Raw genomic sequence first — 18,716 nt, forward strand, 5'->3', positions numbered from 1 at the left:
GCTTGATGAACCTCTCATCCTCACACGCTCTGACCGGCCCACCAGAACCGTCAAAGGTACCCTTACCATACCTTCCCTTAAAAAAGCCCACCTCTCTTCTACAAGGGATAGAGCAATCTCTATCGCAGGCCCCAGGCACTGGAACTCCCTCCCGACCCCCCTTAGACTCGAATCATGCTACACAAAATTTAGAAAGAAACTAAAGACCTGGCTCTTCCGAATAGCCTACCCCGAATAGACCTCTCATCCCCGGCTCTACCCATTCTTTCACTCTGCCCCCCCAGTCCCCTTGACACACACAATTGATCTTCAGCCCTGTATATAATGTATTTATAATGTATTTATAGTTATACTCCATACTGTACATAGTTCATCACAGTTTACTGTCTGCTTCCTAGCCCTATCTCCTCTGCAGCCTATGCTATGTCCCCTTCCCCACACCCCTGTTCATTGTATTTCCTTTCCTCCTTTTTTAGTTCCAATGTAAACCGACATGATGTTTGCATACTAATGCCGGTATATAAAAGCCTTAAATAAATAAATAAAATAAATAAATAGTAGGTCCATGGCTGGGAGACCCCAACAATTTACTATCAGCTGGAAGGCTGTGTCCGCCAGCAACCATTCCCCCGGGTCTAGGCTTTCTCTGCTGAGGTAGTCTGCAGAGATGTTGTCTTTTCCTGCGATGTGGGAGGCCGAAATCCCTTGAAGATTTATTTCCGCCCACTCCATGAGGGGGTCTATTTCTAAAGACACCTGCTAGCTCTTGGTTCCTCCCTGTCGGTTGATGTAGGCACCGGTCATTGCCGTTGTCCGACATGACTCACGGACTCGCCTCGGAGTCTGTGGCTGAATCGTAGGCAGGCTAGTCTGACCGCTCGAGCTTCCAGGCGGTTTATGTTCCATTCCGCCTCTTCCTTGTTTCATTGTCCCTGGGCCGTCAGTTCCTGACAGTGGGCTTCCCACCCTCGCAGGCTTGCGTCCATGGTGAGCAAGATCCACTTTGGTGCGGATAGGTTTAAACCTCTGCTTAGGTGTTCTTCTTGTAGCCACCACTGAAGCTGCTCCTGAACCTCTGTCGGTAGCTGGAGGTAAATTGAGTAGTTCTGGGACACTGGATTCCATTGTGACAGTAGGGAACGTTGTAGAGGTCGCATATGGGCCCCTTGCCCACAGCACAACTTCCAGAGTTGATGTCATGAGGCCGAGGACTTGAAGGTAGTCCCATAACTTGGGGCAGACAGAGGTCAACAGCTTTTGTAATTGATCCATTAGCTTTCTTCTCCGTGGAGGGGGAAGGTAAACCTTGTTTGGTATCGAGCCAGACTCCCAGGTAATTCTAGTGACTGGGATGGCTGTAGACAACTCTTGGTGTGTTCATGACCTACCCGAGTTCTTGTAGTAGATTCTTGACTCTGGTGGTTGCATGGAGACTCTCCTCTGGAGACTTTGCCCTGATCAGCCAATCGTCCAAGTAAGGATGGGGGCGGTAGCTAGCCTGAAGGGTAGTGCTCGGAATTGATAATGACCGTCCAGTATCGCAAAGTGCAAGAAGCAGTGGTTGTGATGGACCGGGATGTGAAGGTAGGCTTCGGTTAGGTCCAGGGAGGTTAAGAATTCTCCCAGTTGTACCGCCATTATAACGGAGCGTAGGGTTTCCATGTGGAAGTGTGGAACCTTCAGGTAGCAGTTGAAGGCCTTGAGGTCCAGGATAGGTCGGATTGTTCCTTATTTCTTGGGAATGAGAAAATAGATGGAATAGTGGCCAGTACTTTGTTGAAGCGTGGCACTGGAGCTATTGCCTTCAGGCTGAGTAGTCTTGCAAGCATGGTTTCCACTGACAGTCTCTTGGAGTGGGAATGGCACAGCGATTTCATAAATTTGTCTGAGGGAATGCTTTGGAATTCCAATGTTGATCCCAGGAGGGATTGTAGTGGTTGCCCCGGAGGAATTTTCCTGTGGAAGCACCAAGTTGGAAATACTTAGGTCGGGGGTGCAATCATCAGTGGTACTGGACTCCTCTCCTGGCTGTAGAGGGTCTTGATTTGGTTCTCCCTGGTTCTGTTCACACTGTTGGCACAGGAGGGATTCCAATTCAGGCTGCTCGGCTCTTAAGTGGCAGGCTGGGCACAGAAATGGTCCCTTGGCTTTCTTGGATGGCGGTGCCATTGCTTGCGCACATGTAGGTCTTAAAAACTCGTCCGTGCATAGGTTATGTGCGCAAATGTGCTTAGTTTTGCGCGTTGGGTGTGCGGAAGTTATGCGCACGAAGTGCGCTCAAGTTGTGCATGCGGGCAACAGAATTTATGCACGCAGCACCGTTATGTGCACAGTTGTGCGTGCGGCCTAGTTGTGCTCGTTGCTGTGCGTACAACTGAGATGTGTGCGCCGCTGTGCGCTCACACCATAGATGAGTGTTTAAATTAGCCATTTCGGGCCTCCGGCCTGCCCCGCATGTACCACCGGTCAAGGGAGGAAAATGGCAACGACGACCCCGAAGACAGGATGGCGACCCCCCTGGAGGGTCTCCACATGTGTGGAACTTCGCACCGAATCGGGACCTGCCCCAAGGAGGGCTGCTCAACCCGATTTAAACCTAGTCAGAGGTAGGACGGTACGGCTGTTCGAGCCTTGGAGACCGGAGACTTAGAAGTAAAGGTTTCTATCTTACCTGGTCTCGGTGCTTACCGGTCGCATGCCGGGCAGTCTCCAGCTGCGGGGGAGAGGGGAATACCTTCACTGCCGCGCTCGAATCTGCACCTGCTGACTTTCAGCCACCCTGGGGGCTAAGTCCACGCCGGGATCGGCCAGCGGATAAAGGCTCGCCTCTGAGGGATATCGAAAATCACCTCAGGAAGTCTCGACTGGGGGAGGGACTGTTAGGTTTCACTGCAGGAAAAGCGGGGCTCTCTTCTTAAAGGTAAATTCTCTTTCTTCTTTCTTGTAAATGTTACACTATTCTCGTTTGGGATAGTGTCCGCATTTGCTATGGAGCCGGAGAAATACTTAAGAGCTAAGCATGCTGCACAGGTATATGTAGGCTGACATCAGCTTTGAAATCTGACTCCATCTCCCATCTGCTATCAGGAGAGCACAATATCCATTGGTTCTGAGTCCATCTGGCTACACGCTAGGAAATATTTCATTTTACCTCTCTGATCCTCAGGAAACAAGGAGGTAAACAAATTCCTCACTATCTCAGCTAGCAGGATTGCCATTTGCATAGGGTCCCTCTTGCTGGAGTAGTAGGAAACATCCTCCTCTGACAGCCAGACAGACTAGTCCTCGCACTGACTTGTCATGGCACTGATGTGCTGCTCATCAAGAAAACTAACTGCACCTTGGCTCATACCATCGTATTCCACACTAAGGCAACTGAGGTCATTCTGGAAAGCACAAAGATAGGAACATCTAGAAAGAACAAACTGCCCAGTGACTTTTATTTGGCATATTTATATTCCACAAAATTCAATTTCAATTCCAATGTGAATTACAAATACACACTCAATTTTAAAATCACAAAACAAAACAAACATCAAACAGCAATAAAACAATCATAAAACTGACTAAACTGTGTTATACTAATACAAGGATACTGCCAGATCTTGGTATTTACTATAATCTCATCAAGCTTTCTGAATGCTAAATCATTAGTCTTAGCCCACAGTCTATCTGGTAATACATTCCAGTGTTTGGGCTGCAACTGAAGTTCTAGATTGTATTTCTTATAATTTAGCTTCTCTAACAGGTGGAATAAACAAATTAGCCTCTGTAGAACAATTACCTGGCCAGTATATATTGCTTCAAGAAACTCGACAAGTAGTGAGAATCCTCACCATAATGTTATGTATCATGGTGTAATCTTAAACAAAACTTGCTAATAAACTGGTAGTCAAGGGTGCTCTTCTAAGCTGCTGAGAAATTCTTAACCTCATGTTAGCTCCTGTTATCACCCTTGAAGCTGCATTTAGGATAATCAGAACAAGTGTTAACTTTTTGGAGTCCCTAAATATAAAGAATTATAGTAATCTGAGGTTGAGAAAACTAATGCTTGCACTACAGTTCTAAAATCTAAACATGAAATAAAATTCTTCATAAATCTGTGCAAACTTAACTTAAAGATTGACTTTGCAACTGTTTTTATTTGAGGCTTTAAAATTAGCCTTTTATCTAAAATGAATTGCTAATCCCATGTTTCTGTTAAAAGGGGAAATTGAACATTAGCGGTCACCGTGCATAAGTCTAACATCTATTTATCAATTGTGTCAAAGCCTCTAGACAACAGCTCCAATGGAATACATCCAGCTTCTGTACATGGCATAATAAACTGTATAACCTCCACATATATACAAAATTTTACTCCAAGTAATTATAAAACATTACATAGAGTCTGAAACACTGTTCCACCTATCCCCATCAACTGCAGTCTTGAAATCAGTATCTCATGGGATAAGGTATCAAATGCTGAAATATCCAGCATTACTAATAATGCAGAGTATCCTTTATCCACTAGACACAGAATATAATTTATTAAGAAATTTAATGTTTCTGTAGCTTGGGCCTTCCTGAACCCAAACTAAAAATAATCCGATATCGCTTGTTGGTCTAAAAACTCTTCAAGCAGCAGCAACATCCACTTTTCTAATATGTTACTGGGAGTCAGCCAATTAGAAATTGGGCGATACATTTTCTCATGCTGAGATAGATGGATTTTTCATAAGTAAATATACTTCTTTTTAACAGTAGAAAGACCCATCAATACAAAAAGAAAGTTTGTCCAATGTATCCCAACTCAAATATTGTAAGACTTATCTTAACCATTAAACAATTAAGTCCTATAAGGCTGGTGTCTTATTTGGTGAACATTTGAGACACAAAGGACACATACTTATACAGAGTAAATGTAGTGCACCAAAAATAAAAGTAGAGAGGGGAAATCTGTTCATATGATAGCTCCAAAGAAGAAAAACTGAGGGGTTTGCTAGGAAGCGGCCCCACATGGGAACTATGCTCTGAAATACTTCTGAGCTCTGAGAGCTTGGTTTTTGTCAGTGCTGTCAGATGATGGTGCCCAAAAGGTTATGGCAAGTTATGTTAATATAGAAAGAAATAATTGTATCCAAGTCTCAATGGTGAGCTGAGGGGAGCTCTGAGGTCACAGCACAGAACTACTGTGCACTTACAGTGAAAAGCCTTTAAACCTTTTCCTGAAAGCTTTGGAAAAGTCTATACATTTGGTGCCAAGCACAGTTACATGACCCAAGTTTAAGACTTGGTGAACTGCTTAAGAGAACTGTATCATATGCCCATTCCTCAAGCTTACTTTAAATTTACTGTGACAGACTGCACCATTTTGGAAACTTTTGGATTACATCTACTATGTCCAGGTGATTTACTAGTTTATATACCCATTCAATTAGAGGTGGGGTAAGGTAACATTCACCAAACATCACATCTCTCAAGCATTTGCTTCAATCCGTAATAAAAAAAATTTAAGTGTTTGATTGTATTACCTTTGACCGAAAAAGGTAAATGCTGAAGTTGAGAGAACAGGAAGTCCTGGCTGGTCCGCAAATATCTCATGGTAGGGCCTGAGGTGTCGAAGTATGCACACAACTGGTAAATCACCTATTAATTATCACAACAAACAATGGTAAGTGTTTGCCTCCAGACAGAAGGAAAAGTGAATCTTAAACCATCTGAGGGAATGAAAAGCAAGATTGCTTAATGTAAATGGGGCTCTCCGTAGATCACAGGATGAATTAACCATGACATGTGAGTTACATCAACCAATGGCACCAAATGGACCTAGCTCATAGAACTTTTGCTCTTCTGAGCATATGTGGGAGTTCTCGCTCGGGATTGTAGAACTGAACTTTAGCTGGGTATTTGACTCTCCAGTGAGGCGGGTGGGCTTTAAGCATGGCAAATTAATCCTGCTCTCTACAGAGAACTCTGTTTACAGTAAGAAAACTTGCTTTCCCTGTCAACAAGCTGGGCTGAATAAGCCATGACATGTGGAAAGCCCTGAGCTGAGGGCCACAGCAGAGCGATTATTGAAAAAGCAATATGGACTTCACCATGAAGTGCGAACTACTGGGTTAACAAATTGCGCAAAACTGTTTGCCCAAAATTGTCACTTCTTCAGAGATTGTCCAGACAGTAATGGGATGCTAAGGTATGAACTGTTGACCAAGTTGCAGCTTTGCAGATGTCTTCAATAGACACAGCTCACAGATGAGCCACTGAGGTAGCCATGGCTTTCATTGGTGAGCCTTGACCGAGTCTGTGATCTGGAAACCAGCCAGAGTATAGCAATGCACAGTACAGTCTGCTAGCCAAATGGACAAAATACGCTTGGTAACTACTAAACTCAGTCTGTCAGCATCATAACAAATGGAAAGTTGTAAGGCTTGATGATGTGATGGATTTGTCTTCAGATAGAAAGCCAAGGCCCTCTTGCAGTCCAATGACAAGTTCCTGGTGGACTTGGTGAATTAACTGCTTATCACTGGGATATGCAGGATGACTTTATTAACTTTTTAGGATCATTTGGCCATGGTTAGAAACAGCATACTGGGTTTGGTCTGACCCAGTATGGCAAATCTTATGTTTATTTAAAAAAAAAAAAAAAAAAATCTTGTCTGCTTTTCCAGGGTTCAGGGCAGGGTAAAATAAAAACATTCACAACAAATCATGAATATACAAATATAACACTGCAGTTCTTAAACAGCCAACAATATTGCATTAAGGGATCTCAGAAAATTGAACTGTATGGGCTTTTCTGAAGAACTTCATATTTATAATAGATCTTATCTCCAAAGGAAGTGAGTTCCAAAGCATAAGTCCAGCCATCAAAAAGGCATGTTCCCTGGTTTAATCAAGGTGGGCCAGCTTCAGTGAGGGAACATCCAACAATCCTTGAATATGCAGATCTTAATGATCGACCATGGCCTTGTCTCCTTCATGTGTACATAGCCTTGGAAAGAACAGGGTAACATGATGGTTCGATTCACATGAAAAGCCTAAACCACTTTTGGCAGAAACTTGGGGTGAGTGAGGATCACCACTCTGTTGTGGAAAAACTACATAAACAGTGAGTAATGTACCAATGCCTGAAGCTCACTGACTCTTCTAGCTGACATAATGACAACTAGGAATATTACTTTCCAAGTGAGGAACTTCAAGAAAGTCAACTCAGTAAGGAGGCTTTATATATTGTGCAAGTACCACATTGAGATCCCATGGCTTGACTACTGGAGGTCTCCTGTTACAAGCCTTTCATGAGCTTCGATTCTCAAGGATGTACGGATATTTTTTTTTTCATCCACTTGAACATGGTAAGAGGGCTATGGCACTTTGACCAATGATGTACTGAGACTCGAGGAGGAGAGGAGAAAAAGTCCTGAAGCAACTCCCTTGGCTCGCAAGTGAACTGATCCAGGGAGCTCTCAAAACCAAGAAGTTAAGCATTCCCATTTAAATTTGTAAGCTCTTCTAGTTGAAGGCTTCCTGGAGGAAATCAAAATGTTAACTTCCTTAGACAGTGATAGAAAATGATTAGCAAGCGCTCAACATCCATATTGTCAAGTTGAGAAAGCAAAGGTTCACATTATATATACAAATGTCTCTGAGTTAAAGTCAGATCGGTTCCCAGATGGTTCAGAGTGCTGATTGACAACTGGATGAGGTATGAGAACAACACTAGTCTGAACCACATTGGAGCAATGAGTATCAAGTGAGCCCGATACTTGAGCACCTTTTATACTGCTCTGGCTAGTAGTAGAATGGCAGAAAGGCATACATTAGATCTGCATCATATTTGAGGAGAAAAGCATCTGGAATGGATCTGATTTTTCTTTGAAGAATGGAGCAGACTCTTTCCATATTTTTGTTTGTCTCAGATGCAAGAAAAATTGATTAACGTGCACCCCCAACCCCAAAGATTGAATAACCTTTCTGCCATTGTTTGATGCAGAGACTATTTGTGAGGATGAAATACTCTGTTGAGGCAATCTGCCAACATATTGGAGATCCCAGGAAGGAAGGTCACTTATAGGAAAGCCTTGTGGCTGCAAGAGCATTCCAAAATTCTTAGGGATTCTTGGCAAAGCGTCCACAACCTTGTGCCTCCTTGCTTGTTGATACAGATCATTGCTATTTGATTTTTGGTCTGGATTAGAATTATCTTTCCCCAAAAAGGAAATGTAAAAAGTTATTAAAGAGTGTCTGATTGTTTGAAGCTCTAGAAAACAGATCTGAAACATTCATTCTGTTGATGTCCAGATTCCTTGGGTTTGGAAAGGATCTTTTGTACCCCATCCTCCTGGTAGATGCATTCATTGACAGCATCACTTGATGGGGTTGAAATTGAAGGGGAACTACAATCTCTAGGACATTTGGGTCTAGCCACCAGTAGAGTGATCTCTTCATTTCTGCCGAAACCCCCACCGGGGTCAATAAGGGCTGGAGTAACTGGTTCCACTGAGTGCAGAGACCCTACTGAACAATCATGTGGAGGCAAGTTAAGGAAACTGCATGAACTGCCGCCACCACCATGTGACCAAGGACAACCAACACTTCCTTGGCTAGGACTTGATCCTTTTGTATCAGTTTGTCCAAAGATTGTAGGCAGTACATTTGCTCTACCGTAAAAAATGCTCTCTCCTCCATAAAGTCTATTCATACCCTATGAACATGATTCTTTGGGTCAGAATAAGGTTTGATTTTGTTAAGTCACAATGAATCTCAGTAACTAAAAATTTGGATCGTCTACTGCTTGGGAAGACCCCTTTACTACAGATGCCCTGATAACAAAAAGTATGCTGCAACTACTGCCAGGCATTTGATGAAAACCCTCAGGGTCATCAAGAGCCTGAAATCACTTTGTAGTGAGAGGAATCCACCATGAAATGAAGATATTGCCTTTAGGAGAGGTGGATAGGTATAAGGGCATACGCATCTAACAGATCCAGAGCACATGTCCAATTTCCTGCATCAATGAAAAACAGGATGGTTGAAGGAAGTTTATTTTGAATTTCTCCCGCAACAGAATTCTTCAGACTTCGTAAATCCAGGATAGGCCTCAATCCCGATTTCTTGGGTGTTAAAGAAATAGTAGGAGTAGAACATCTTGCCACATTATTTGGGAGGGACAGGTTCTATTGCCTGGGTGAGAAGTGACTCGATCTGGATTGAAGGCTGAAAAATGGAATAGAACCAGAAGGTGGGAGAAGCACAAATGGTAACCAAACTCCACAATCTTGAGGAAGCAATGGTCCTTTGGTGATCTTCCCCCACTCCTCCACGTAAAAATGGATTCTCCTCCCTCCCTCCACCCCTCCACTAAAGGGGTCAAGTCAGAGTTGAGGCTTGTCAAAAGCTAGGGCTTGTTGTGATGTCTTTGGCTGCCTTTCATGTCGACATCTGTGAATCCTGAAACTATTAATGCAAAAGTATAGGTGGGGCATGATACTGTTGGAACTGGTAGAAAGGGTGTCTCTGAAATTAGGAGCGTTTAAAAGCAAATTAAGTATGCCTTGAGGACAGTTGTTCAGAGAACATTGAGAGAGACTGGACAGCAATATGCTGCTCCTTGATTTGGGCAATTGCTTCCCTGAGCTGGTCTCTGAAGAGGTGTTCACTAGATCAAATCACATCTGCCAACTTATTATGCATGTCTTCTCGCAGTCTACTGGCCCTCAACCAAGCTAGTTGGCGTGCTCCAATGGCTGATGTTGACAATCTGGTTGCAGTGTCAAACGATTCACAAACCAAGTAAAGGAGATGATGTCTGCATCCCTCTGTGTCTCAAATAGCCTGTGGATATCCCAATTGGTCTCCTTCCCCTGATTCTAGTATTGGCTTCAGCTTCACAATGCATCTATGCAAGTACACCACCATATAAAATTGATGGGCCACGATACAGGCATTAAGCAACAAACTATGGAAAACCTTTTTTCCCCAAGTTGTCCAACAGACAAGGATCTTTGCCTGGTGGGGTGCTGAAGATCATCCTTGTCTTCTTTGCCATTTTCAAAACTGGCTCCACTAACAACCGACTGATGCAGTAGCTGCACCACCCCAAACCCTATGGTTTGCTGAACTCTGTACTTAAGGTACAGATTCCTGGCTACCAGGGAGCAGTATACCAAATTTTCCCACATTCCTGTGTGCATATCCACAGTATCGAGTCCACTAGGATCTCTGCAGATTCAGTTGGAATTTCCAACATCCAGAGAAAACTGAAGATCTCAGCATGTAGGTCCTTATCCTTCTGAATGCTGACACCCAGAGCCTTCCCCTAACTTATCCAAGAACTTGTAATAAGAGAAGTATTTTGTTGGTGAAGAGTGCTCTGGAGGATTAGGTAGGTGTCATGATCCTGGGGATGTGAGCTCTTGGGGTGCTCCTAGGTTGATGCAGCCTGGGGAACGCGAACATGGACCAGGCCCTAGCAGGCTGCAGCTAACACGCCTCAAGGCAAGGGCTTTTGCCTTGCTCGTCCCTTCCCCTTGGGTTGAGCCTGCAGGTTCTGGTGGCCAGCAGGACGTCTCTTGCGGGATGCAAAGAACAAGGAGTTAGATAGGTGCAAGGTGGGCTGGAGTCAGGGCTGGCAGAGTTCAGGTAGCATCAAGAATATGCAAGGGTCACGGTTGGCAGAGAACTAGTATGGCCGATGTCTAGGCAGAGATAGAAGCAGGCAGAGATCAAGCAAGTTCAGAAGACAGTCCAAGGAAAGGCTGATGGGAAGGCAAGGCAAAGCAGGAGAACAAGGCAGGGAGGAGAGACAAGGCAGGGCAGGAGCATGGCTAGGCAAAGCTGGATAAAGCAGGAACATGGCAAGGCTAAATAAGACAAGAACAGTAGCAATGAAACACTGACGATTAGCACAGGAGGACCTGTTGCTGAGGTACTGGCTAGCTGAGACTTCTTTACATACCTAAACAGGATGTGCAAATCAGGAAGGCTGAAGGGCCTATAAGACGAGCTCAAGGTTGCAGCATGGAGTGGGATGCTATTCCAGAAATGCTTAGAAGTAAGGGACATTACAGAAGGGAGTTAAAAGGAATCCCTGTAGATCCTCTCTCTGATTTGAGGTGTGAAGGAACACTAACCCAAGTACACCAGTGATATCACAGGAAACCAGGGTTGGATCCTCTGTCATCTCAAAGGCAAGATTTGAAGTGAATATCCTCCAACTGACTGGACAATGCAGCAAGAGACTGGCAAGAACTAGATTCCACCCATGGAAAATCTGAGAGATTCGCTGGATGGAAAAGATTGAAGAGTACCCTCCTTGTTCCTAGCTGACAGTGAAGTAAAGAAAGTCTTCATCAACTCTGTTACCTGGTCAATCGGCTGCCATGCTCTTTGGCCAGGAGTTGGGGAAGAATATCTTCTTCCAAAACCAGAACAGGTTTAGCCTGCTGGAAAATTCCCTTTGGACTCCATTTGGCGGCCCCTTTCTGGAACAATTGGACTGGAAGGTTGGTGCATGGAAACCAGTGGCACCATAGAACAAATTGGATCTGGTGTCTCCAGATGAAGACATTGTTCCAGAAGCCTTGATAATGATACCACCCTGGAGATAGGAGGTGATAAGTGATACATGGCACTGCTTTTTGTGCAGCACCAAGCCTCCTGGGGTCCGTAGTAGACTCAAAGTCTCCTGTTGATGCTTCTGTGCCTTGCTCAATCCTAACAAGGTAACAAGCTCAGGGTCCATACTATGAAAGAAAGAGCCCTGCTCAACTCAGCATCGGGAGGGGGGTGAGGAGGCTCCATTCAGGGAAGAGAATAGACAGTGGCTCTTCACCAACCTCTATCTTCCATGTGCTGGTTCTCTGAATCCTTAGCAACATCTGGGCACAATGTAACACTTAGGTGCATCTTAGTCTGGCCCCAAACATCAATAGAAAATGTTGAGGCCATCGGTGATAGAATCTTTCTTTTTTAAGTCACAGTGTGGCCTTTTTGGAGCTGTACATGATTAACTTTTTTTTTTGTTGAATAGCACTGAAAAATGCTGTTGAGGGAATTCAGAGGAACGAGGCAATTCCAACAATAATGCTGGGAAACAAAAATTAGAAAATAGACAAGTTATAAAAATAATCAGAGATGAAAAAAGCTCAGATGGAAAAGAACTGAGGGCTCAGAAGGCAGTATCTGCGCAGGATCTTCCACACATATTCAGTAGAGAAAAATCTGTATGAGCTAGGAGAGGAGGCTAATTCAACTCTGCTCGACAACTGAGAAAATGAAAAATTGTGTTACCTATGGAAAATACTCTCACCTAATGATTCTGATAATGTGAGTCTCTTCATTCATAACATTTCTGAGTGGGTAAGGAACTGGCTATAAGGGATACCAGAAGTTCATAATTAATGGCACGTATTTCAGTTTTAACAGTAGCAGCACAAGTGGTATTCCCCTAGGGTCCATGCTTTTAATCAATAATCTTGTTACATTTCATAACATTTTACGCTTCCATACTACTTTGCTTCACAGGATTGAACAGCAATAGTGTCATAAAGCCACATAAAGCAACGCTGAATACCTGTAGCTGGTGCTCTACATGGACAGCAGGAAAAATCAGTCACACATGTGTGTGATGCTATCTGATGGCATCAAGACAGCTACTAACTTGGATGTCTTATTTATAAGCAGACAACATTCAGTTTTGTGTGTGTTTTGTTTTCTGTGACTGTTTTTGAAAGGTGATTCATTGCTTCTGAGCAGTAAAGAATGGTTAATTGAGACCAGGCTCATTTTGAACACCGATAAAACTGAAATATTGGTATTATCTAGATTTGGTGCATGGGAGCCACCACCTTTTTTATGGTTCGAGGATGTAAAGACTACTATTTTTAATTAAGTGTGCAATGTAAACCAATACGATGTTTCAAACGAGCGTCGACATAGAAAAGCAAAAATAAATAAATAAATGTAGTTGTGGTAATGGTTTAATCGCTTTCCTCTTCGAACTTCAAATCAAGAATGTAGTATGAAGATGTTTTTACAAACTTCATATTCTGAGACAATTCAGACCTTATTTTTAATTTATTTATAAGAATTTGTTTTCTGCACACATCGCAGACATGTTCGTGACAGATTACAGCAAATATACAAGCATAAAAATTATATATACTAACATCTGTAACATCACAAATCAAGTAAAAAGCATGCAGATTACATTCTCATTTCAACAGAACCACAGTTCTCAAATGCTTGACCAAACATAGGTCTTTAAAGCCTATTTAAAGGACTTCAACTACTACTGAGTTTGGAGCTGTTAAGGGAGAGAATTCCAAAACTTTGGCCCTGCCATGGAGAAAGCTCTCTCCCTTGTAAAACCTTATTTACCTGAGAATGATTAAAAACTGTTGTGCATGCCTTAGTCCTCTCTACTATGATTATTGTTAGTCTCTCTATGTGGGGTTACCATAGATACTGAAAGCATTACAAATTATTCAAAATGCAGTAGCTTGAGTGGTGTCAGGTATGGGCCTTCATAAACATGTTACCCCTTGTCTGGCATGATTACAATGGCTGCCCATTTCTTTCTGAATTATCTTTAAAATTCTGATGCTTGTTTTTAAATCCAATATTGTAATATGATCTCACTTCACACAAAAAAGTAGAGGCAACCAAGGAACATGATTTTCAAATAAGTTGTGTTATGACTTTCATATAGCACTAGGGCTGCATTTCACAATCTCTTAAATGTGCTGCAATTTATAATCATCAGTCATAAAACGTCAAATGTGTATCCTTGTTTGTCAAATGTGAGTTTCATATGTATACTTTTTAAAGCATTTTTTCTTTTGAATATAATTTTTTTTTTTTAATTATTGTTGTAAACATCACTTCAATATGTTTACAAAGCTTCACTTATCTTTGGATATGCTCTTCCAGAAGAGCACCATGCTGTGTGCACCAATGTGGAGCGTCCTAAGGTATAGTTGCACATTCATGCTTCAATCCAGCCAGACATTGTAATGTTTTGGAAAGACACTTCCTTCTTCAGGGGTTCACCCATTTACATTTCCCATTTGTAAAAAATCCCAGGTTTCAAGCCAGAATCTGTGTGTGAATAACGAAGCGGCTGCTACTGCTATTCGCTTCTGCTCACAAATGGAACAGATCTGGAACAGTTTTGTTGTTTTTAAATCCATTCATGGCTTAGCACCCTCTTGGATTTAATGCCTTTTTAAAAATTTATCAACCTGTGAGTAAACTCAGATCCTCATTGTAATATAATTTGCTTGTTCCATTAGTTAAACAAGTAAAGTTATGCGAGATTAGAGACCGCTTGTTTTATGTTGTGAAACCTAGTTTTTGGAATGAACTGCCGAAAGGAATTAAATATCAGAACTCTGTTGAAATTTCATAAGATGGTAAATGCATTTTTTTCAACAGACATAAGCAGGAGTAATATGTTGAGCTTTTTTTTTTTTAATTTACATGTCCTTGTGTGAAGGCAGTTTCATTCTGTTTTAGTTTTGTGGGGAGGGGGGGGTTGATTTTTGAATTGGCATTGTAAACAAGATGGTATCTGGACAGGAATATGGTCAGCGAATTGTCAAATGGATATTGAGTAATATAAAGATACAAGTATGAATTAGCTCATTGAAGATGATGTTCTGGGGCTTGAAGCAATGAGTACATGACCTATCAGTTATATTTTGACAATTGCAGGGCTTGTGTTTTACATTTGATGTGCTTTAAAGTATTAAGTTTAAGTATTATGTTTTAAGTACCATTTAATTTTTATTATGTTTTATATGATTTTTACAGAATACTGTCTTTTTTCAATGTAAAGTTTATTTGTATATCAATGCAATAAATTCTCAACCATTGTCATACAGCATTAAGATAGTGAATTGTCAACACTTATGGGTTTTTGTTATTGTATATTTGTTTTATGGCTCATTATTTATATCTGTTAGCAATAATTTTTTGTTATGATTATGGATGTTTTAATTGTACCCACCTAGCAAAGAGGATAGGTAAGCTTAAAATATTTAAATTAAATAACAAATAATAAAAAGGAAACAAATGAAAGAAAAAAGGGTTGACGTAGCCTTGTGACAGAAGTGAGGAGTTTCTCTCGATGTGAGAAAAATATGCCCATCTTATTTCACAGAATGAGAATGACTGACGTAGCCTCATGGGGCATAGCTGTGTGGTGCTTGCTGTGCATAAGCAGAAAGACCTTCTATGCCTTGGAGGTCTAATTAATAAAATGTTCTGTTTTAGCACCATCAAACTATATCACCAACAAGAGTGACTTAATCTTACTTGTCCATGGAGAAAATATATTTCCCCCCTCAAGAAGCATATAAATGTTGTATTATGTGGTATCCTTATATTCCATAATTTGATAATGCAAAATTACTTACCTATAAAGGAAAATTAGTATCCTTACTTGATAATTTTCGTTCCTGTATTACCACGGATCAGTGCAGACTCCTGGGTTTGGCCCCCCACTCTAGCAGATGGAGACAGAAGTTTAACAAACTCCGCCCTATCTGGGTTGGTGCCACCTACAGTCTGGCAGTATTACTTAATGTCAAAGCAGAATGGATTATAAAAAACCCTCAACTAACTATATACAGGAACCGAACAACTGGAAAAAATTGGCTCACGGAACCCCCAGTTGGGGTCAGCACACATGGGCTGCAGAATAACGCAACTTGTTTGCAAAGAAAAACGAGACAGGAAACAACAACAGCGTGGACTCTCCAATCAGATAAGACCCTAAATAGGGCGGGACTCTGGACTGATCTGTGGTATTACAGGAATGAAAATTATCAGGTAAGATACTAATTTTTCCTTTCCCTGTACGTACCCGGATCAGTCCAGACTCCTGGGATGTACCAGAGCTACACCTACTTGGTGTGGGATCCGGAGAGGCCCGCATGCAGTACCCCTGCTCCGAAGGACCCTGTCCCTGACGCCTGGACATCCAAACGGTAATGTCTAGTGAAGGTGTGAAGCGACTTCCACGTAGCCGCTCTACAGATTTCCTCAGGTGAGATCTGATGACTTTCCGCCCAGGAGGCGGCTTGCGATCGAGTAGAGTGAGCCCGAAGGCCCAAGGGCAAAGGCCGCCCACCTAACAGATAAGCAGAATTGATGGACTCTTAACCACCGAGCTATCGTGGTCTTAGAAGCCATATTACCCCGACGAGGACCACTCCAGAGCACAAAAAGATGATCGGACACCCGGAACGGATTGGTAACCTCCAGATAGCGGAGCAACACTCAGCGAACATCCAATTTCCTTAAATCCTTATAATCAGGGTCCGACCAGTCAGAGAAAGCTGGTAGCTCCACCGACTGATTCAAATGAAAGGAAGAAACCACCTTGGGAAGAAAGGATGGAACCGTACGTAAGGAAACACCCAATTCAGAAATCCGCAAAAAGGTTCCTACACGACAACGCTTGAAGCTCCGACAGTCTGCGAGCGGAGGCAATTGCCACCAAAAACTCCACCTTCAAGGTAAGATCTTTCAAAGTAGCCATACGTAACGGTTCGAAGGGTGCTGAACACAAGGCCTTAAGAACCAAATTCAAGTTCCAGGACGGACACGGTTCCCGGACAGGCGGCCTCAAATGCTTTACTCCACGTAAGAATAGGGAGACATCCGGGTGTGCCGCTAGGCTTAGGCCATGTATGTTACCCCGCAATGAACCGATCGTGGCCATCTGTACTCGCAAAGAACTCCAGGACAAGCCCTTCGCTAAACCATCCTGGAGAAAACTCAAGATGTCCGCGACCCCTGCCCGGGTAGACACCACTCCTCTGGTGAGATACCAAGCATCAAAAACCTTCCAGACCCTTACATAAGACAAGGAAGTGGAAACCTTACGGGACTGCAACATTGTAGAGACCACGCATCCGAATACCCCTGGGACTTCAGACGTTTCCTCTCAAAAGCCATGGTGCAAAAGCCATGGTGCAAAAGGCAAAAGCATTCGACCTGATCGAAATAAACTGGACCCTGATGGAGGAGGTCCGGTAGATCCGGAAACCTCAGGGGACCGATGGCCAGATTGATCAGATCCGCGAACCACGGACTCCTCGGATGACCTCTGACGGGTGGACTTCTATCTTGCGAAGAGTGCGGCCGATGAGTGGCCAAGGGGGAAACACATACAGAAGGACGTCCCCCGGCCAGGGGAGAACCAGTGCGTCCACGCCCTCCGCACAGGGTTCCCTGCAGCGGGCAAAGAAGCGGGGCGTCTTGGCGTTCCTGAACGTTGCCATCAGATCTACACAGGGCGGACCTCAGCGAACACAAATGCGATGGAAAGCTTCGTCTGCGAGTTCCCATTCCCCGGGATCTATGCAATGTCGACTGAGGAAGTCCGCTTGAACGTTGTCGATCCCGGCGATGTGGGAGGCCGCTATACTGAACAAGTTCCGTTCCGCCCAAGAAATCAGCAACCAAGCTTCCAACGCTACTGGACGACTCCTTGTTCCTCCCTGCCGGTTGATATAAGCCACCGTTGTCACATTGTCGGAGAGGATGCATACTGACTTGCCTCGTAGCATCGAAAGAAATGCCTGCAGAGCCAAGCGCACTGCTCGGGTCTCCAGACGATTGATGGACCAACAGGCCTCCAGCGAGGACCACATGCCCTGCATCGAGGTCCGCTGACATACCGCACCCCAACCATAAAGGCTGGCATCTGTGGTAACCACCGTCCAATCCGGGATTACCAAAGGCACACCCCGTTTTAAATTGTCCTGGTTGAGCCACCAGACCAGGCTGGAGCGAGCGTATCCCGTCAGTGGTAACTGAAGACGAAACTGTTCTGAAACTGGGTTCCAATGGGAGAGCAACGCAGATTGCAAAGGCCTCATATGAGCGAAAGCCCAAGGAACTAATTCCAGAGTCGACGTCATGGAACCCAGGCACCTGAAAGTAATCCCAAACTATGGGAGGAGACTTGGCTAACAGGGTCCGAACCTGACCTTGAAATTTGAACACCCGCTCCGCCGTGAGGGAAACCATGCCACGTCGGGTGTCGAACAAAGCTCCCAAAAACTCCAAAGACTGCATGCATGGGAGTCAGCTGACTTTTGGACAGGTTGACCACCCAACCGAGGTTGCGTAGCAACTGTAGCACCTGATGGACCGCCTCATGACATCGCACCTCTGACTTCGCTTGGATCAGCCAATCGTCCAAGTACGGGTGTACAAGAAATCCTTCCTTGCGGAGCTGAGCCGCCACCACCACCATAATCTTGGTGAAGGTCCTGGGGGCCGTAGCCAGACCGAACTTGGAATTGATAATGATGTCCCAGAATTGAGAAACGTAAGAAGCGATGATGGTCCATCCAGATGCAGATATGGAGATAGGCTTTGGTGAGATCCAGAGATGCCAGATATTCCCCTTGTCTCACCGACGCAAAGACCGATCTCAGCATTTCCATCCGGAATCTAGGAATCCGCAGACATTTGTTGACACGCTTGAGATCCAGAATGAGCTGAAAAGTTCCTTCTTTCTTGGGGACCACAAAATAAATGGAGTACCGGCCCCTTCGAAGCTCCTCCGACGGTACCGGAATGATGGCCCTGAGATCCAACAGTCGCTGCAGAGAGTCTTGAACCACCCTGCGCTTTGGTGCTTGTGCGCAGGGGGAGACCATGAACTGCTGACGGGGCATACGTGCAAAATCTAACGTGTAGCCGTGTTTTAT

General features: G+C 43.8%; 1 protein-coding gene across 4 annotated transcripts in view; it reads right to left on the reverse strand.

Moving 5' to 3' along the window:
* NUP205 (nucleoporin 205) overlaps nucleotides 1–18,716 on the reverse strand; it is a 558,669-nt gene that overhangs the window by 281,785 nt on the left and 258,168 nt on the right. For all 4 annotated transcript variants that reach the window (XR_003858760.1, XM_029616971.1, XM_029616970.1 and 1 more), the window contains one exon: nucleotides 5,514–5,628. Coding sequence is in view for 3 of the 4 variants with exons in the window: in XM_029616971.1 (XP_029472831.1) it covers nucleotides 5,514–5,628 (115 nt within the window). In the remaining variant the exon portion in view is untranslated. The remainder of the gene's footprint in view (nucleotides 1–5,513; nucleotides 5,629–18,716) is intronic.

Source organism: Rhinatrema bivittatum, chromosome 9 (genome assembly GCF_901001135.1).
Source record: "Rhinatrema bivittatum chromosome 9, aRhiBiv1.1, whole genome shotgun sequence".
Taxonomy (NCBI): Eukaryota; Metazoa; Chordata; class Amphibia; order Gymnophiona; family Rhinatrematidae; genus Rhinatrema; species Rhinatrema bivittatum.